Source organism: Triticum aestivum, chromosome 5D (assembly GCF_018294505.1).
Source record: "Triticum aestivum cultivar Chinese Spring chromosome 5D, IWGSC CS RefSeq v2.1, whole genome shotgun sequence".
NCBI classification, from domain to species: Eukaryota; Viridiplantae; Streptophyta; class Magnoliopsida; order Poales; family Poaceae; genus Triticum; species Triticum aestivum.
Genome location: NC_057808.1, coordinates 361,781,538 through 361,803,224, shown reverse-complemented (window position 1 = coordinate 361,803,224; position 21,687 = coordinate 361,781,538). Strand labels below are relative to the sequence as shown.

General features: G+C 44.3%; 1 protein-coding gene and 1 long non-coding RNA gene across 2 annotated transcripts; both read left to right on the top strand.

Moving 5' to 3' along the window:
• Positions 1-9,184: 9,184 nt before the first annotated feature.
• LOC123121774 (uncharacterized) lies at positions 9,185-14,249 on the top strand. The gene is made up of 6 exons (XR_006459845.1): positions 9,185-9,813; positions 9,906-10,003; positions 10,637-12,192; positions 12,294-12,501; positions 12,997-13,185; positions 13,835-14,249. It is a non-coding gene; the product is annotated as an uncharacterized lncRNA (long non-coding RNA).
• A 1,959-nt stretch (positions 14,250-16,208) lies between these two features.
• Positions 16,209-17,614, top strand: LOC123121773 (mitochondrial uncoupling protein 5). The gene has a single exon (XM_044541819.1). It carries the CDS (start codon positions 16,361-16,363, stop codon positions 17,330-17,332), a length of 972 nt encoding a protein of 323 aa, XP_044397754.1. The 5' UTR covers positions 16,209-16,360; the 3' UTR covers positions 17,333-17,614.
• The last annotated feature ends 4,073 nt before the right edge of the window (positions 17,615-21,687 follow it).

Below are 21,687 nucleotides of genomic sequence, written 5' to 3'. Positions count from 1 at the left end.
TCTAGTGGGGCGCCCCCCTCTCTCCCCCCCTTGGCCACCCCCCAAGCCCCATCTAGGGCTGGCCGCACCCCTTGGGGGGGAAACCCTAGATGGGGGCGCAGCCCTCCCCCTCCCCTATATATATTGGGGTTTTGGGGCTGCCATACAAACATGAGACAATCTCCCTCATAGCGCAGCCCTACCCCTCTCCCTCCTCCTCTCCCGCGGTGCTTGGCGAAGCCCTGCAGGATTGCCACGCTCCTCCATCACCACCACGCCGTCGTGCTGCTGCTGGACGGAGTCTTCCCCAACCTCTCCCTCTCTCCTTGCTGGATCAAGGCGTGGGAGACGTCACCGGGCTGCACGTGTGTTGAACGCGGAGGCGCCGTGGTTCGGTGCTTAGATCGGAATCAACCGCGATCTGAATCGCTACGAGTACGACTCCTTCATCCGCGTTATTGCAACGCTTCCGCATCGCGATCTACAATGGTATGTAGATGCACTCCCCTTCCCCTCGTTGCTAGATTACTCCATAGATTGATCTTGGTGATGCGTAGAAAATTTTGAATTTCTGCTACGTTCCCCAACAAGTGGATGGTTGCTGGAATAAGTGGAGGGGACCCATGTGGGACCCAGAAGACATTGGGGGCGCGCCCAGGGTGGTAGGGCCCCATGGTGTGTTCTTAGTGCCAAAAATTCTCAAATATTCTATAAAATCATACTAAATTTTCAGGGCATTTGGAGAACTTTTATTTTCGGGACATTTTTTATTGCACGGATAATTTAGAAAACAGACAAAAAGTACTTTTTTTCTTTATTTATTCTAAATAACAGAAAGTAAAAGATAGGTACAGAAAGTTGTGCTTTCTAAATTCATCCATCTCATGCCCATCAAAAGGAATCCATTAACAAGGTTGATCAAGTCTTATTAACAAACTTCTTTCGAATGACATGAAACCGGAGAATTTTTGAGTAACACTAGGTTACCTGAACGGGGATATGCATATCCTCAACAATAAGAATACCATATTTCTTTTTGACAGTAGGAAGGGGGAATTCAAAACCTCCAATAGTAATAGTTGAAATTTTTCCAATAGAATTGATACAATGAACTTGAGGTTGTTTCTTCGGAAAGTGTACCGTATGCTCAGTACCATTAACATGAAAAGTGCCTTGCCTTTGTTGCAATCAATAGCAGCCCCTGTAGTATTCAAAAAGGTTCTACCAAGGATAATCGACATACTGTCGTCCCCAGGAATATCAAGAATAACAAAGTCCGTTAAGATAGTAATGTTTGCAACCACAACAGGCACATCCTCACAAATACCGATGGGTATAGCAGTTGATTTATCAGCCATTTCCAAAGAAATTTCAGTAGGTGTCAACTTATTCAATTCAAGTCTACGATATGAAGAGAAAGGCATAACACTAACACCGGCTCCAAGATCACATAAAGGAGTTTTAACATAGTTTCTTTTAATGGAGCATGGTATAGTTGGTACTCCTGGATCTCCAAGTTTCTTTGGTACTCCACCCTTAAAAGTATAATTAGCAAGCATGGTGGAAATTTCAGCTTCTGGTATCTTCCTTTTATTTGCAACTATATCTTTCATATACTTACCATAAGGAGGCGTTTTAAGCATTTCAGTCAAACGCATACGCAGTAAGATAGGTCTAATCATTTCAGCAAAGCGTTTGAAATCCTCCTCATCCTTTTTCTTGGATGGCTTAGGAGGAAAGGGCATGGGTTTCTGAACCCATGGTTCTCTTTCTTTACCATGTTTCCTAGCAATGAAGTCTTTCTTATCATAACGTTGATTCTTTGATTGTGGGTTATCAAGATCAACAACAGGTTCAATCTCTACATCATTATCATTACTAGGTTGAGCATCAACATGAACATCATTATCAACATTATTACTAGGTTCATGTTCATCACCAGATTGTGTCTCAGGATCAGAAATAGAAATATCATTGGGATTCTCAGGTGTGTCTATAGCAGGTTCCCTAGCATGGAAAGTCCTATCAGTTTTCTTTTTCTTTTTATTACTAGGACTAGGTGCATCAGTATTAATTCTCTAAGAATCTTGCTCAACTCTCTTAGGATGGCCTTCAGGATACAAAGGTTCCTGGGTCATTTTACCACCTCTAGTCATAACCCTAACAACATTATCATTATTCTTACTATTCAACTCATTAAGCAAATCATCTTGTGCCTTAAGTACTTGTTATACTTGAGTTGTAACCATGGAAGCATGTTTACTAATAATCTTAAGATCATTAACGGTTCTACTCATATAATCACCCAAGTGGTCAAGCATGTAAGCATTACGTTTCAATTGTCTACTAACATAAGCATTGAAGTTTTCTTGTTTAACAATAAAATTATCAAACTCATCCAAGCATTGACTAGTAGACTTATTATGAGGAATATCACCATCATCAAATCTATAGAGAGAGTTTACCTCTACTACCTGTGTCGGGTCATCAAGACCATGTATTTCTTCAATAGGCGGTAAATTCTTAACATCTTCAACTTTAATACCTTTTTCTTTCATAGATTTCTTTGCCCCTCGCAAATCTTCAGGACTGAGAAATAGAATACCCCTTTTCTTCGGAGTTGGCTTAGGAGTTTGTTTAGGAAGTGTCCAATCATTATCATTACTCAATATATTATTCAATAGCAATTTAGCTTGCTCAATAGTTCTTTCCTGAAAACACAACCAGCACAACTATCCAGGTGGTCTCTGGAAGCATCGCTTAGTCCATTATAAAAGATATCAAGTATTTCATTTTTCTTGAGAGGATGATTAGGCAAAGCATTAAGTAATTGGAGAAGCCTTCCCCAAGCTTGTGGGAGACTCTCTTCTTCAATTTGCACAAAGTTAAATATTTCCTGTAAGGCAACTTATTTCTTATGAGCAAGATTTTTTTAGAGAAGTAATATATCATGTCATGGGGACTACGCATACAACCAGGAGCAAGAGAATTAAACCATAACTTAGCATCACCCTTTAATGAGAAAGGAAACAACTTAAGAATATAGTAATAGCGAATATTTTCCTCATGAGGAAATAGGGTGGATATATCATTCAATTTAGTAAGATGTGCCACAACAGTTTCAGATTCATAACCATAGAAAGGATCAGAGTCAACCAAAGTAATTAACTCAGGATCAATGGAGAATTCATAATCCTTATCAGTAACAAAGATAGGTGAAGTAGCAAACATAGGGTCATAATGCATTCTAGCATTCAAAGACTTTTCTTTCAGCTTAGCTAACAGTTTCTTAAGATCGTCTCTATCATTACAAGCAAGAAAGTCTCTAGCAGTTTTCTCGTCCATAATATAACCCTCAGGTACAACAGGAAATTCATATCTAGGGGGAGAATTATAATCTTCAGTTTCAATAATATCATCAGTTTTCGGTAATTTCATTCTCTCTAACCCTAGCAAGTTGTTCATCAAGAAATTCACCAAGTGGCACAATATTATCAAGCATAGAAGTAGTATCATCATAAGCATCATGCATAGTAGAAGTGGCAACATCAATAACATGCGACATATCAGAATCAATGGTAGGTGTAGCTTTCGCAAGTTTACTCAAAACAGAAGGTGAATCAAGTGCAGAGCTAGATGGCAGTTCCTTACCTCCCATCGTAGTTGAGGGGAAAATCTTGGTTCTTTGATATTTCAAATTCCTCATAGTGATCAACAGATATAAATTCCAAGTTACTCGAAGAATAGAGCTATGCTCCCCAGCAACGGCGTCAGAAAAAGGTCTTGATAACCCACAAGTATAGGGGATCGCAACAGTTTTTGAGGGTAGACTATTCAACCCAAATTTATTGATTCGACACAAGGGGAGCCAAAGAATATTCTCAAGTATTAGCAGTTGAGTTGTCAATTCAACCACACCTGAAAGACTTAATATCCGCATCAAAGTATTTAGTAGCAAAGTAGTATGGAAGTAGCGGTAACGGTGGCAAAAGTAACAGTAACAGTTTTGTAGCAATCGTAACAGTGGCAACAGAAAAGTAACGAAGCAAAGATCAATATGAAACGAGCTCGTAGGCAATGGATCAATGATGGATAATTACGTCGGATGGCATTCATCATGCAACAGTTATAACATAGGGTGACACAGGTAGCTCCAATTCATCAATATAATGTAGGCATGTATTCTGAATATAGTCATACGTGCTTATGGAAAATAACATGCATGACATCTTTTGTCCTACCCTCCCATGGCAGCGGGGTCCTATTGGAAACTAAGGGATATTAAGGCCTCCTTTTAATAGAGTACCGGACCAAAGCATTAGCACTTATTGAATACATGAACTCCTCAAACTACAGTCATCACCGGGAAGTGTCCCGACTATTGTCACTCCAGGGTTGCCGGATCATAACACGTAGTAGGTGACTATAACTTGCAAGATAGGATCAAGAACAAAAATATATTCCAGGGCGAAGTTTACCATGAATAAATCCAAGCTAAACTGGGGGTTCATGTTGGGGATATTCCCCACGACCAAGACCCGACTTGGAGCATGACCCGACAAAGGCCCAAAGACGCTATGAGTCATATTGTTTCTCAAGTCATAGTGGCGTGTCAAGGAGAGGGTTGATGGCCCATTATATGACCCGACTACGGGTTGGCTCATAAAGGAGCAAGCGGGCCGGCTTATGAAGAAGGCCCATGTATAGGAATTTCCCTAACTTGGAAGGCAAGATGAGTAGGAGTTAGAGTAGGATACGGATTGTCACTTCGACCCTGAATCTGTTGTAAACCTATGGACTCAACTTGTTATATAAAGGGGAGCCCCTAGGACAAAAAGACTAAGTTGCAATATATTAAGAGCTAGGTTAGGGAATCTGCATCCTTATAATCGAGACCTCCAGCAATATCAATCAAACAGGCAGTAGGTCTTTACCTCCACCGTGAGGGGCCAAACCTGAGTAAACTTGTGTCCTTCGTTCCCGATCAACCCCGTTCAAGCGACCACCTAGTTACGATGGCCTCCAGACTTAGTCCTTTCACGAGGACATCTGCCGTGACAAAACCACGATAGAAATGGTGTCGCAATTTCAGATATTATCAAATAAGAAAAGTTTGACTTGGTCTCAACTTTCTAGAAAACTAGATGATACCCCGCACGTTGTTGCGAAACCAGTTGAAATATATTTCAATGCAGCTATGGGGTTCCATTCGCGATACCACAAATTGCAATTGAGCGCCCAACTCATTTGGAGCTTTCCATACATTAGTTGCACGGCTTCCTGGACGTCCTCGTAGAATTACTTGGTTTGTCTTTGCGGCAATGGCTTGGACCTTATGGCATGCCAGGAACAAAGCTGTAATTGAAGGAAGATTTATTAAGCATCCTGTTGATATCATCTATAAAATGATCATTTTTATGCAGCTATGGAAACCACTAAGCAAGATGGAGGACGCTTCAACCATTGTGGTACTACTGGAGAAGCTCCGAGCGCTCGCCTCCCAGCTACGGCGGCATAGGACCCATGATGATCAGCAGGGAGGCTGAGGGCCTCTGCCGTCAGGTTTCACGTCGCCTCGCTTCGTCGGTTGCGCCGGCATTCATCGTCCCCGCTAGACGGTGTCGACGTGTTATTTGGCCTGGTGCCTCGGCCCTTTGGGTCTGTATCGAACCTTTTCTTTTCTTGTTCCTTTCTTTGAACTCCGTTGAACTTGGGTTTGTACTTGTAAGGGCTTCAGCTTGCTAAAGCTGGGCAACATGCCTCCTCCTCTCTCTCTCTCTCTCTCTATCTATCAATTTGATTGTATGAACATCAGTGTTTGTATTAATAATATATTGTATATCTTTGATAAATTTTTATAAAAGATATAAACTATCAAAAAAATGAAATTTGGCAAGGAAAATATGGAGGCAACTGGTAAAACAATATATGGATAGCAGAAAATATAACAGGTTGAATATGTGAAATATATAGGAATATTTTACATGATAATATAAGGACAAAAATTTGAAAGGTAGGCATTGTTGAAATAATTATCTCGCATATACAAATAAACTAAAGGGAAAGTTGAGTATTGGTGAGTGTTAAGCACTTTTAGGTCAACCTGTGAAGTAAATCCTTTGTGCACTTTATTCTGTCTAAGAAAATTCATAGAAAAATTGAGAAGATTTTAGTACTACCTCCTATTTTTTTACTAATGGTTCTTTGATGTCCGTCAGCACATTGAATTTGAATTCAGATCTGCCAAAAATGATATATTCCCGTGGTAATAACAACTATATGGAGACATGCACAAAGAGGGATCAATTTGATCCATATGTGTAGATTCTATCGGACGTGCAGGCACATAATTTTCCTATTGGATTTATGAGACCATATAGAAGATTGTTTATGCCAAACCATTAGCCGCAATAGTTGAAACTTTGCGCCAAATAAAACTATGTGAAAACCTTAACTTTCTCAGTGCATAGGCCCTCATGGGATAACTTGGATAAAATCACCATGTGTCTTGTGTTTCTACATCCATCGAATAGCCAAACATAGCTAACGGTAGCTAAAGATTAAATTATCATAACTTCTAAGAAAATTCATCATAGATCTTAAGTACTGAGCTACATCAGTTTCAACGGTTTGGTCATTGCAAATATGAAGAACTAACATTAGGAAATTAATATATTGTGCAATACAACTAACACTCATAAGAATTTTCGCTTTTTCTTAAGTAATGTCAATCTGAAGATGAAAATATAGAACTAACCACACGCATAGACACGCCCGCGCGCAAACACTAAGCTAGTTCAAAGCCTGTACTGTTGCTAAGTCATATGCCACAATCAAGTATCATTTTGTGAGCTATGTTTGGCTATTTGTTTTGCACCTAAAAATATCTCAGATCTTCACTGGAGGCCAACTGCAATAATATCACCAATTTCACGGAAGTTCAAAGTTATTTAGGAATTTTTTTATCATAGCAAGGAAAATGCGTACATGAAAACAAAACCGACCATTCCCCATCTGGCCAGATAGGTGTGTGTCGATGGTGCTTAAACTGGTATAAACCGGCAAAAAATCGTTCATGAGAAACTCAACCTGTATCATGGATGATTGTTCTCCATAATCTGAGTGATGACAGTACCATACCCATGCATATGTGCATGCTATATAAAAAAACGAAAATACTAACGCCCACACGTGTGGCAACATTGCAACTCGCCTACACGCTTGGATCACCGTCCAGTTAAGTTTGCATGAATCTTAACACATCGAGGCAGTTTTCGTGTGCCACGTAGGACAAGGCCGGTGTGTGGGCGTTGGAGAGATCGCCCACACGCCCTACAGCACGCGGTTGCCAGCTACGTTGTGTGGGCGAACTAGTTTTTGCCCACACAGCCATCACCTAGTCCACGCGCGTGTGGGCGAACTGCTTTTCGCCCACACAACAGTCGTACGTTGTTGGATGGCAAGTGCAGTTGCGCGTACATGGAAACTATGATTCGTTTGCTAGACGACAACTGCAGTTGCGCGTACGTGGCAATCAGATAAACATACATGACAACTGTGGTTAACCACACGTGGCAACTAGGTAAACACACATGGCAACTATTGTTTAATCATATGTGGCAAGTAGTTAATCACACACGACAACTATGGTTTGATTACATGCGGCAACTACCATAAATTAGACATGGCAACTATAGTTAACTAAAACAGAGAGAGTTGCCATGCTTTTACAACCATATTTGCCATCCCGGATAACTACATCTGCCATCCCGGATGGCAACTAAATCGTCATCCCGCGGGTACCTAATGTAGCTGCGCCAGGACGTGTGGGCATATTTGCTTCGTACCACACGCGCGGGATGGGGATGAATAGTATTTGTTAGGCGTGTGGCACGAAGTAGCTGCCCCGTGTGGGCATATTTGCTTCGTACCACACGTGTGGGCAATTCTACTGTTCGCCCACACATAACCATTGTGGGCTGCCCCGTGCTCATGCCACACACGGTGTGTGGGCGAATGCCTATTGTACCATACGTGTGGTGGATATCGGTGTTATAAAAATTTTTAGCAATTCCGATAAGATACCATCCTCTCCAATGGTTCGTATCTAGGTGTTTACCTTACTAAAATTTCTTATCGGCTTGTCATCGGCAGCTTAATGTGCTACAAAATCCACACAAATAAAATTCAAATAATGCGGGTTCGGTTATATGTGAATCAGTTGATGCCCGCATGTGGTGCAGAGCCTTGGGAGTGGATGCACGAATCGATAGATGGGTACCTTGCAATCAGCGGTGGAATCTGACTGGACATCAACCCTAGAGAGATGGTTTCCTGGAAAAAAGATGACTGTTAGTGCCATGGACTGCAAAATGCATCTCTAACAGGGATCCCATCAGGAGAGGCGAACTATGAATGAGAGATTGGAGGTTGAGGACAATATGGACGACCACATGTGGAGAGAAACAATTGAGAAAAAAGAACTCCACCTGATCCCCTCCATCTACTCTTGCCGGAATGAAGCCAGTAGGGGACGACGAAAGGCAAATTGGCCGAGGTGCATCAGCGGTTTTTTGGACCGGTAAATTCGTTGGAGATGGGATTCCGGCGGCCAGAGCCAGAGGAGTGAACAGCCGGAGAAAATCTCGGAGAGCCGTCGGAGGAGGACCAGTAGTCACGGCGGACCAGGAGACTCATCGGAGGAGAATCGGACAGGTGATCATACCTGAGCCGGAGAGATGACGCCGAGAAGAGGAATCCCAGAGTCGTAAGATGAGATCTCCGCCGTCGCGATGAATGCAGAGCGGAGGCAGGGCCATCGGTCCTGCCGGAGGGGTATCAGACGAGAGCCTGGTCGCTGCGCTAAACGAAGAGGGGGATCGTGATAGCAGTCCTGCCCAAGGAGCGTGAGACGGGAGCATGTCCGCCAAGCCGGGCGACCGCCGCGGGAGGCATCTTGATATAAGTATTATAAGTATCTAGGGAGAACATGAGCTCTCTCAGAGCTTAGCCACTCTCGGCCGTCAGATCGATTTTTTGATGCGATTTTGACCGTCGGATCTCCATCCCGGACGATCTGGGCCGCCGGACCGAAAACGGACACTGCTACAATTTCAACTCGTTTGTGCCACCGCGTGTTATTTCAGTGCCCCGCCGAGGGTATTTTGGTCATTTCGCATACAGATATAAATTGGCGGCAGCTCCCGTGCTAAAACCTAGCCGCCGCCTCCTCCCTCGCTCGCTTCCACTCCTCCCGCAGCCGCCACCTCCTCCCTCCCACGCAGCCGCCTCCCTCCCTCACTCGCTCCTCATCCGGCGACGGCGGCTCCCACACCCGCGTTCTTCCTCCCCCAACACGCCCCGCTCGGCCCCGCACGCCTAGGCGGCTTCCACCAACCACGGCGACGGCGCAGCGGCCACGGAGGAGGGCGGCGGATCAGCGGCGCCGGCGATGGCGTCCGTGGCAGCGGTGGAGGGCGCGGCTTCGTTCGGTGCTGTTGCGCGCGCAGCAGGCGGCGGCGCGGCCGGGGCGCGCGTCAGAGTCGATGCGCGTGGTGGCGGTGAACAAGACGAAGCCCGTGGGCGTCATCCACGGCGCGGACGACGCCGGCCACCGCTGCTTCGGCTAGAACTACGTCCAGGAGCTCATCGACAAGGCCCCCCAGGTTGTACCCCCAGCTGAGATGAATGAAATTTTTATCCCCTTTCACCGCGTGAAAGAACTGCTGATTGGAACGTGAATGGAAAACAAGTCTCTCTCTCTCTCTCTCTCTCTCTCTCTCTCTCTCGTGCTTCTGCTCGCCCGGGATGCAGCTCTTCAGTGAGCTCGACAAGGTCTGTCTTCTCTTCCCCATCTCTCTCTCTCTCTCTCTCTCTCTCTCTCTCAAATCCCCAGCGCTCACATTTGGTCTGCTCTTCTCTTGTAGATGTGCTTGAAGAAAAGGGCCATTGGATTGTACAGGAAAAATGGGATGTTGTTCTTTGCTGCTTCACCTAGCCTTGCTGCTCAACCACGTTGCCCCTGGTAAGCTTGATGCTCTCCATCCTCCTTAGATTTGTATATGTCTGCTACTAAAACAACAACCACCACCAATTAGCCTGGCATGCCACTGTTTGGGTATTTAATTGCTGCACCATTCCAGTTGAACTGACATCTCTCTCTCATGAGGTTTGCTTGTGTTATGTTCCTTTCCACTAACATGAAATTAACTGTGATGTCCTTCTAATTATTTTGTACCAAGAATTTTAGCTAGGACATAAAAGGCATAAAACCTTGAGGAAGGAATTGTGTGTGCCGCAACTGGATAATTTGTGTGAGTTGGATGTATCGTTAGGGGACCAACCTGAATTGTTCTTATTGTTGTTGCATATGTGAAATGAAATTTCTTCTCTTGCTATGTGCTAGCCTGCAATACATGATAAGCACACCTGTCACCATTGGTTCATGTTATACTATTGAGACATGCTGATTAATTTATGGTCTTCCACTCCATTATCTCCTTTTGATTGTTGGTTTGATGTACTCTGCTATGATGCTTCTTGGGTCAATTTAGTTAATTTTTGGTGCTCTTGCTTTATTTACCTCTGCTATGATCTATGTTTTTTAGATATATTTGTTTAAACCCTTCTGATTGTCGCTCTTCTTTGTCTTTTGCAGGTATTGTTGTTGTGGGTTGGTGCTGCTGCTGTTGCAGGGGCAGCAGTGTCTCTAAGCAAACAGGTTGTTGTGTACCTACGACATAGGTTAAACTGTGGGCTTACTTTTCTTAGGTCAAGGCTCTGCTAGATGCCATCTTTAAGTTGGTGTGTACCTACAAAATAGGTCATTCGTACCTAGCTCAATGCTCTTGAAGTTATCTCTAAGTAAACATTGTTTACCCATTACATTGTTAATTCCAGTTGCTTGGTTGATTATCGTCGTACAATATAATTCAGAGAACACTATTGTGTTTGTTTATTCATAGAAAACACTTCAAAGTCTGCTGATAGATCATAATGGACTTCCTACTTGGATAGATGCCCTCACTCATAATTTTTCTATCTCTATTTATTTTCTACCAACTTCACTAAGATTAGAGATATGACGTTTCCTACCTCTAATTACTTCTCTACTGGCTTCACTTAAATTAGAGATATGATGGTAGATAATCTTGGCCCACGAGCGGCACGGCTCATTTAACCCAGAGAAGTGGAAGGATTTAGTTTAAGACGGACAAATGATCATGTCCATTAGCTATTTTCTAATTATGAGATATATAGCTCTCTGGATAGATGCATGTTCACTTCCTTTTTGTTTCTTTTTATTTGTTTGGCTACTCTTGGGCTGCAGTGGTATGTGAAATGTTGCAACAAAAATGCCGAATAATGGAAACCAAGTCAATTATGTGATTCAGATGTATCTTTCAGCATATCAATCTTAGTCCAGGTGGTTTCCTACTTAGTGCTTTGGGAGGGATATATGCATTTTGGTTCATATCGATGTTTGTAGGGTGTGCCCAGTTTTCAGTGCACTGCAGTACCTGTTCAGGTTAGTCGTGTTCAGGTTAGTGCTTTGGGAGAAATATGTGTATGTGTTCCAGGATCCAGTAGGCCACCTTCTCATTGTTGTTTATATATGCACCAAGCATTGGTTGCTGCTTGCTAATTATAGTTGCCATTGTGATTAATAACAGGTATTTTTACGGTTTACTTAATTTTCTACCTTCTCATTGCTGTTACTCGCTAGCAGCAGAAATATTCAGCTTATTCATGAGGTAACAGCAGGGTCTGTTGCGCTGAATCTTTGAGATGAAACCAAACCAAACTAATACATACCTAGCATCCGTCCAGAAGTCTTGATTACGGAATATATATGGTCCCATTTTAAGTTTCAGAGGATATGCTCGGTTATCTGTTCTTTTGTAGGGATTTGAGAAAAAAGAAAAGAAAAAACACTTATAATAAGGCAATGGCTTCGTGAGAAAGCACAAGAAATATCGTTGCGCGGCAGCAAGGCATACCTTAATTTGCTTCATGGTGAACTGGAAATGTGCTTTTATGTCAAACTGAAAAAAAATATGTTGTCTGCTAGCACCGTAATATGTCCATCCATTAACCACTATTTTGTCGAAATACAGGCCTCTGTTTCTGGTTATTACAAGCTAGGTAGTATTGTGGCAGTGATCGGAAACTTCTACACGACTCATCACCATCATGTCCATGCCCCAGACTTGGGTGAGTGCTCAAGGTTTGAAAATAAGTGCCGACTAGAATAGCATGTCTTACAGCAACATTTCTCATGCTTTTAAATGACCATTGTGTTTCTAATTCTACAGGAAGAATTTTGTAGTTCCACTGTTGGATTCCAAGCAGGCAATTCATGATCAGCCTTGCGCAAGCTATGGAGTTTCAATAAATCGATTGACAGGTAGAGTGACTGCTGGGGTCATAAACGAAGAAACAATGAAGTCACTGGACAACAAAACGGATTATTTATTCCCAATGTCGTTGCTCTTGCAAAATTGCAGGCCTATTGGTTATGTGGTAAGCAACCACTGGACCCTTTCTACAAGCACATAAATGTTGATGATGTACATAACAATGATTGTTACCTATTTATCTTAACTGTGACCTTGCTTTAGCATTTCAGAAACATTGTAGTTGCTTATTTGTATTCTATACTTTTGGGTGCTTTTACCAGTACCTTGCTTATGTTTGTACAGTACTACTGGATATCTGATGGAGCTTCCATTGTCGTACTGCTTATTCCACCCCTTGCTTTGCTTTCCCCTTTTCTGGCTGGTCTCGATGCACTTTTCAGCTGAGGACCAAAAAGATATCCTGTGCCCCATATTTCTACACTTGAATACTACTTCTGTCCCTGTCGAGTTCGATATGGATATGCCCCAAAATGTATTTTTGTTTTGCTAAACAGTTTAATGCAATTTAGTGATAAAATATGTCTTCTATTTATGTACACTTCCTCTCAATCACCATTATGGTCCCAGTTATCCATGTTTATGTACGTGTTGTCTGCAGGTGGTTATGTTGGTTTTATCTTCCGGTTGGTTGTTAGTCCCCTACAAGAGTTGTCACAATATGAAAAGGCTCCAAAAGGTGTCACGGTCAGGAATCTTTTTTCCAGGCATCCGGTGATGATTAGGTAACCAAACCATATCACAAGATGTGTGTTTGTGTGGTCTGGCAAAGTAATGCTCTTCTTTTGTGGTATGTGGAAAGTAATGCTCTCTTTGTTATTCATTTTTGGAGCCGTTAAATATTTTTGCCCTCGTAATAGTTTTAGATGTTATGCCTTAGCATATTATATCAACGAGAAGTGAATGTGTTTTAGCTCGTATCTTCTAAATTAGTGTCTTCCACCGATATCAGAAATTAGTGGTTCATATCATGTTTTGTATTTCTGTTGTATCGTGTACTTCAAAATTTGTATCTCAACCTAGCCTTAGTGATAATTTTAGTGGAAGACATTAGAATTCTTTTCGAGTATGAGGACTGTTATTTATTAACAACAAGTATTTATCACATTTAACAGAAATAGTCTCCTTATTAACAGAAATACACTGATCCTATTCTACCACTATAATTTAGTTCATGTGCTGTAGGCATCACCGTCATTGCAATTCCTAAAGATGTGGAATTCTCATACTAATGCCGCTAATATATATGCTCAAGAGGTCTCAAATTGAAAGCTAGGCGTACTCTTCTTGATAAATTGTGTTTTATAACCAGATCAAGAAAGTTTTTGTATTTCATGATTAAGAGATGAAGTCATGTTTGCCAATGTCACCCATAAATACACTAATTATTTTCCATCCGGAGCTCATTTCCATGTCTGCTCTGGAATATTTTCCTACAGAGAAGAGGGCCACAGTACCAATTGGGCAGATTTTGTCAAGGCGGCGGGAATAAAAGAATAACATATACTCAGATAAGGATCTCGCCTTCAAGATTATAAGGGGAAATTATTGCTCCCTGTCCTGTCCATACGCTTTAGAAGGAAATCACAAGTGTATTTTCTATACAAAACCATCATGTGGTCATCTATATTACGAACTATTCACACCAGATTCATATGGAATGGCACTCATGGTGGTAGTTGAACCAAAGCTATCTATCAGTATGCCTAACTATGGCTTCGTAGTTTTAGTGCATCCACTGCCATTGTGTTGGCTTTTGCTCTCTAATGTTCCTACTTGTACTACTGAACTTAATGTCAACTAACTAGCTTTTGTAATATCATGGCTGCATTGAACTTGATGTTGCCTTACTTCTGCGGCCGGTTAGTTTTTATAATCTCATGACTTTGTTGAACTCGATGATGTTACGCTCCTGAAATGTTTGTTCTTTTCCATGAACCAGAAAATTGGTTGTTCTATTACATGTGCTAAACTTGCCTTCCTACTAATGCATCATGCGATTTGATCTTCCGCTGTTTGGCCATGTCGGTTGGACCGGCACCCTCATGCCAAGGCGTGTTGCCGATCTAGTGAGACAGGATCCTGGACGCCTCGTAGGATGTACAGAGGGAAAAGGAGGCGATGGGTTTGGGCTTAATCAGGAAGGCCGCGTGGGCAGTGGGGAATCCTAAACGCTTCAGTTTTTCTTCCAGGGAAAATATTTGGTCAGAATTGAAGAGGTGGGCTTGAGTGGGACTACATGAGATGTGACATGATGGGATATAATTGGATGCTGACGTGTCTATGCTGCATGTTGAGATAAATCAAATAGTGGGGGTGAACTTCATAAGTATATAGGATTAGTCAAAAGTGACTAGCTTCTCCCCTAGGGCGAGAGTGCTAGCTAGCACAATCGAAAACATATACTTGAAAGTATGTTCATTTTTTAACCCATTATCTACTTCAATAATGTGAACTGAGCCTAGTTTAGATGGTTAGGTTTTTTGTGGTAAAATTAACACAACGGTGCTCAAGTCCTAGACTTGGCATTGGTGCTCGCATTTTCCTAAATTTATTCCAGGCCTTTCGGTGATGCTCGTTCAATGGGAAATGACGTTTTCGTTGACTAAGGAGGCAGGTGTGGTAACTTCGTCAATCACAAGATGATGTGGCGGCTCAGTCTCTCAGACGTGCTCATTGGAGGTAAGGTGTGCGTGCGTCCGTAGGGATGAGTGTATATACGTACATATGAGGGTATTGTCTGTAGAGTGTTAATAAAATCTACTTCAATATTAGTAGAATTCCTGTAAAAAAAATTGGTGTTTGTGGTAAACCAAAGCAACTTGAGCTAGGGAGGTAACAAAACTTGCCGATAAGAACGGCTGAGACTATTCCAATCTCATGACACATATTAGGCGGTCTCCGATGAGTGAAAGCATGGCCTTCACAGTGGGTCATGTTTTATTTGAAATGCTTTAAACCAGGATCATCTATTTTATCTTAGTTTACGTATTTCATTACCATTATTTTGGTGCAAGGAAAGCTAAGTTGACTCCAAAACTATAGTACCAAGCGGATTGATATATTGTGATATCTTTAGTGTCCAGTTTCCCTTATTAGCCAGTCAATTGTTTTCATAGTTTATAATGAGGCAGATATTTCTGCCAATCGTGAGAAGTTATGTTGCAATTCTACTTGGTTCCAATAGAGTTTGTGACAGAGAAAATAACATTGTTGTAATAGACATATACTGGTCCGTCCTTCCCAAAATCTTAGGCACCTAAGCTCTTTCAGAAAATCCCAAAATCTAACGCGTGTTAGAAACCAGCTCCGGATATTCTTGCTTGTACGGTCAAAGTAATCTAACCATCGCTAATCGTGGATCAACCAACCATATTTGTTAAAGGATATCATGAAGGAAAACTTTCTGTAACCATGGCTTAGTAATTTGCATTTAGCGTTGCGCTAATTTCCGTGCCAAAAGCCTTCACGCACTGTATAATGGGAATGAGGGAGTAATTGTTAAGAAGTTAATCTTTTTGTTTGGAATATGCTCTCTTATCTCTAGGTTTCCATGCAAAAAAAAGTAGATGGAAGGTGGAAGTGGCAATTGGCATGGCGCAAAATGCTATCGCACTATCACCACCAACTACATAGCCAAAAGAATACTGTAGTATACAACAGATCGTATAAAATCCCCAAAGGAATGGAGCGGAAGGCGATGGGCTGGCCACGCGCACGTGGGCCAGCAGCAACTAGGGTCTCCACTTGGCAGCTTCCACCAACTTTTTACCAACGGCACGGCCCACAAGTCTTAGGTTGCGAGACCCAGCCCAGCACCCCGCCCGCCCGCCTCCCCTCCCCTCCCCCGGCCGTCCATTACCTCGGCCGCCTCCACCTCCGCCTCCGCCTCCCCACGAGCGCTGGGGCTTCCAGATTCCTAGCCACATGACCCTCCGCACCGACGAGACACCAGAGACGGAGACATGGGGCTGAAGGGGTTCGTCGAGGGCGGCGCCGCCTCCGTCGTCGCCGGCTGCTCGACGCACCCGCTCGACCTCATCAAGGTCCGCATGCAGCTACAGGGCGAGGCGGCCCGGGCCCCGGCACCGGCCATGCGCTTCGCGCTCGTGTTCCCCCCCGGCGTGCAGCATCACCACCACCACGACCACCTCCTGCAGCCGCCGCGCAGGCCCGGGCCCATCGCCATCGGCGCGCAGATCTTGCGCGCGGAGGGCCCCGCAGGGCTGCTCTCCGGGGTGTCGGCCACCGTGCTGAGGCAGGCGGTCTACTCCTCGACGTCCATGGGGCTCTACGACACGATCAAGAGGAGGTGGGAACGGGAATCCGGCGGCGCCGCGCTGCCGCTGCACCGGAAGATCGCGGCCGGGCTCGTCGCCGGCGGCGTCGGCGCGACCGTGGGCAACCCGGCCGACGTGGCCATGGTGCGGATGCAGGCGGACGGGCGGCTCCCCGCGGCCGAGCGGCGGAACTACCGGAGCGTCGCGCACGCCATCGCCCGGATCGCGCGCGACGAGGGCGTGCGCAGGCTCTGGCGCGGGTCGTCGCTCACGGTCAACCGCGCCATGATCGTGACGGCGTCGCAGCTGGCCACCTACGACCAGGCCAAGGAGGCAATCCTGTCCCGGCGCGGCCCGGGCGGCGACGGGCTGGCGACGCACGTGGCGGCCAGCTTCACGGCCGGCCTGGTGGCCGCTGCGGCGTCAAGCCCCGTGGACGTGGTCAAGACGAGGATCATGAACATGAAGGTGGAGCCGGGCGCCCCGCCGCCGTACGCCGGCGCGATCGACTGCGCCATCAAGACGGTGCGGTCGGAGGGCGCACTGGCGCTGTACAAGGGCTTCATCCCAACGGTGACGCGACAGGGACCCTTCACCGTGGTGCTCTTCGTCACGCTCGAGCAGGTCCGGAAGCTGCTCAAAGACTTCGACTTCTGAGAGACCCAGGAAGACGGCATGGCCATCGCCAATCTGGCCCAGGAATGTAGCGTACCCCATTGGTAAAACTATGATCCCCTCCTCTCCCATAGATCGCAAGCAGCAGCTCCACACCGTAGTCTGTGCCTGTGCGGATTTGATAAATTATGGTGGAAATTTTGATGTGTGCTAATTTTTGATCATTTAGTGGGGAATTTTGATCTGTGCCACCTACTTTGTCTTGGTCAGTTCCTCATAACACATATCAGTAGACTATATGATTCTCATGGGTGTTCTAGAGCCGAACTCGGTTCAGGCTTACCAATTTTCACTGCGCTGTTATTTATTTTAGACCTCTGCCAGAAAGCAGAATGCTGGAATTAAACTTGCATCGGCCAATACAGACAAAGATGGGTAGGAAATGGGAAACAAATCAGCAGGCTTAGCATTTGAATAGGACCAGTTGTTTTTCTTGCACAAGGGGTAGGAGTACAGGACCAGCAGTTACCAAGTTACAATTACCATGTCTTGTAGTACAAGACATTGCATGATGATGAACCACACCCCAGGATTATTCTAACTTCGCATGAAGTGTGTTGTTTAGTGATTACTTCGGTAGATCTTATGCCTGCTGAGTGCTGACAAAGGCCAAATGATACCCCATTCCCTTGTTCATCTGGTAAGAAGAGTTATAAACAAATGAACGAACAGTCAAACGGACGGATGGCCCAACAAACATATGACAACAAGCATATGGCCATGCTCATTCAAGATCTGGCACATAAGTGCATCAGCATCGCCAATGTTTATTTCTTATGTCGACCATAAGCTGGGACCCAGGCAAAATAGACCGCATGCCTAATTTTTTCTGTGTACATACGAGACGCCCTAATGACACTGGCATGAGACATCAACGAATATTATGACTATCCAGTGTCCACACAGTTGTCCAAACGCGTTTGGTCCTTTGAACCGGTTGTTGGAGGAATAAAAACGTGCCACGGGGAAAAGGGGAACCAATTGGTCCGGTTCCAAAGCAAGAATATGGAGAAAGATATAGTGCTTTGCATTGCTGTGGATTCTAGAAGGGCATTTTAAAGCCTTTGTCGACAAGAAAATAGTAAGAGGAAAGTGAGTTCTTGTTTATATTAAAACAAAGTCGTTGTTGGTCCCATTACTAAAAGTTCGACTGATTCAAAGGCTCGACATTTTGGCTTTAAAACGGTCTGTGATGGCAGATGGACAATCATACATCTACCCAAGGTTGTCAAAATCACAATTCTATTATACATTCTACGACTTACAATCCGAACTAGCCACTATGATTCTATGATTTTGGTTAGTAGAATCTACTTTTTTATGATTCAGGGTTACGATTCTGACAACCTTGTGCATACCAATGCTCTTTCATATGTAGCATATTTGTTACTAAAGCAATGGAATTGCAGAATAGCGACAGTGATGGCGCTAGATCCTCAATGTTGCAACCAGCCGTATGTCACTCCAGAACAGGTGTGTGGCGGTTGTCTCTTACGGCACCAGATGTTCGTGGAACATCAGAAGCATCACCTTCTTAGTGATTTGATATCTGACTGGCCCATGGATGTGATCTCCTCGTAGAAAGCCTGGAACAAATGGTTCCCCAATCCCTAGGGGAACATCATTCGACGGGGGAATTACGGTTCCCACACAATCTAACTGAGCTGGAGCATCAATCCCAAGCCATACACAACAACGAAAGGAATACACGGTTGGAGTAGGGGCGAGACGACTCTCAAACTCTCAGTTAAACAAGTAGCTTCACCCTGTATTTGACCAACCGCTAGCAATTGCATAAGAAAGATTCCAAAACCATGCACACAACGTGCGCTTTATGATCACACACACATCATGTATGCCATGTGTTGAGAAACAATAGGTATCACAACACAAACTCTAAGACTCAAACATATATTATTCAAAGGCTCTAAAGAGCAAACATACAAGCACAGGTCACATGACCCAGCACAATACAAGTATCAACGGAAGCAAATTATTGTTTGATACAAACTAAGTTTAATGAAAGCCTAGGAGGTTGTAATAGAAAATACGACAGCCCTCCCAAGGTACCAAACCGTTGTCTAGGACCTCCAAGCTACTCATCGATGTCGATCTCCATGTTGAAGCCACTAGTGGATCAATGGCCTCCTCTGCAACATTTATTAAGGAGGCAAAGGTGAGTACAATTGTACTTCACAAGACTTACATCAAAACTATCTACATATGAGCCAGTATCAAAGGGGGGTTATGTGGATTTGTTTGCGGAAGCATTATTTACACTTGGAAGGGTATTAAAGACTACACAACTACCAAGTAGTTGTAACGGGGATAAGAAGGCATTCTAAACTCGAGTCCATCTATCTTATTCACCAAACAATACACAACCATGAATTCCTCCTCGTCCAATCCTGATGAAGTAATTCAAAGCAATCACATTTATCTTGGCAATTTAGAGTAACTATTGAAGTTCTCTATGATTAGGCTTAGATCACCAAGTAGTCACATAACCGCGGACACGTCTATTAGAATAGATTTAATCATGCATGGGTGTACAACTTTACCCACACGTGTCGACCATCTCTTATTGCCAGATCCCATTCTTGGTTTATTGAAAGGATCGAGATGGACCTAGAGGGGGAGGGGTGAATAGGTACAATTACAAATTTTAATTACTAGGCAATATGCGGAATATGAAGTGGCCTAACAATTGCAAATGTGATTCTCATGCTATCAATATAATGAACAACAACAGTATGATATAACAAGTAAAGGACAATGAGACAAATGAACCACAAGTAAGGAGTAGCGTTATGGATAACCGAAACTCCAGAGACGAGGTTGTATCCCGATGTTCACTTCCTTGGAGGGAAACTAGTCACCATTGGAAGTATGGGTGTTACCACGAAGGCACACCAACACCATGAAGGCTCACCATATTCTCCTTGAGATATCACAACGAATGCGATTCTCAACCACTAGTGGTTGACCTTGAGGTGGTCTCCAAACCTTCACAAAACTTTTCGAGGTGAATTACAACAACCTCTCTGAAGAACTCCAATCGCCTAGGAGTCTCCAACCTCTAAGAGTAACATGATCAATGGGGAAAAGCTCAAGACTTGCTCAAATCACGAATTCCTTTGGTCAAGAGATGGGGAAGGAGTAGATCTATCACTTGGTGGGATATCTCTCAAGAACTTTCAAGAATGTCTCCGGTGTCTAAGATTTGGTGCAAGAGAGAATGAAGGAACACTTGTGTGCTCTAGGGTTTGTTCAAATGAGGTAGCCAGCCCTCTACCAGAATGTTAGAGGGGTATATATGGCAAGCCTAGAAAACATGCCCCTGTAGCTAGGATCATTTTGTGACGACTAGTACTCGCAAGAGACACAAAGGCACCGGAACCGACAACAGCGACGACGTCTACCGGAGGCTAGAACACTGGATCACCACAGGCGTACACTACGGTCCACATGCGCGCAAACTAATGGGACAGAAGGCACCCTGGGAGCTCTAGGAGCTCGTGATCCTGCTCGATCGGGCTGGGGGTGGAGCTAGTGATGACGAACTTGACAGTGGCGACATCGAGCTCACGACCCTCAACGTCGGGCTACCTAGAGCTCGTAATTGACAACGGGAGAAGATAGGAAACACTCATGTGATCAACATGAGGCTATCAGGAAGCTCGGCAGGGCCAGGGAGGCTATGACTGCGGCAAATTGGGCGATGGCGTCCGGCATCGATGTCATAGGACATGGAGTCGATGGCGATTGTAGAGGAAATCCCTCGATGATTCCTTCATTTGAGAGGAAGAAGGGGTCGAGGCAGAGCTATTCGAGAAGGTTTTACGTTGAGGAGAAGGCTTGAGCTATGACTATGATGACCATGGCGAGGCACGTTCTGGTTCACGTGCTTGCGAAGGAGAAGGAAGAATATAGGGAGATGTGATGTGCGAGAATGGACACAGGGCTGCGAGACAAAGCTCTTGGTGCAAGTACAAGGTTGGGGGTTAGCTATGCTCCCCAGGAGGCGGTCACGACAGACAATTGAGATGTGGCACAGAGTCGAAACTGTTGGGGAACGCAGTAATTTCAAAAAAAAATCCTACGATCACGCAAGATCTATCTAGGAGAAGCATAGCAACGAGCGGGGAGAGTGTGTCCACGTACCCTCGTAGACCGAAAGTGGAAGCGTTTTATCAACGCGGTTGATGTAGTCGTACGTCTTCACGATCCGACCGATCTCAGCACCGAACGTACGACACCTCCGTGTTTAGCACACGTTCAGCTCGATGACGTCCCTCGTACTCTTGATCCAGTTGAGGCCGAGGGAGAGTTCCGAC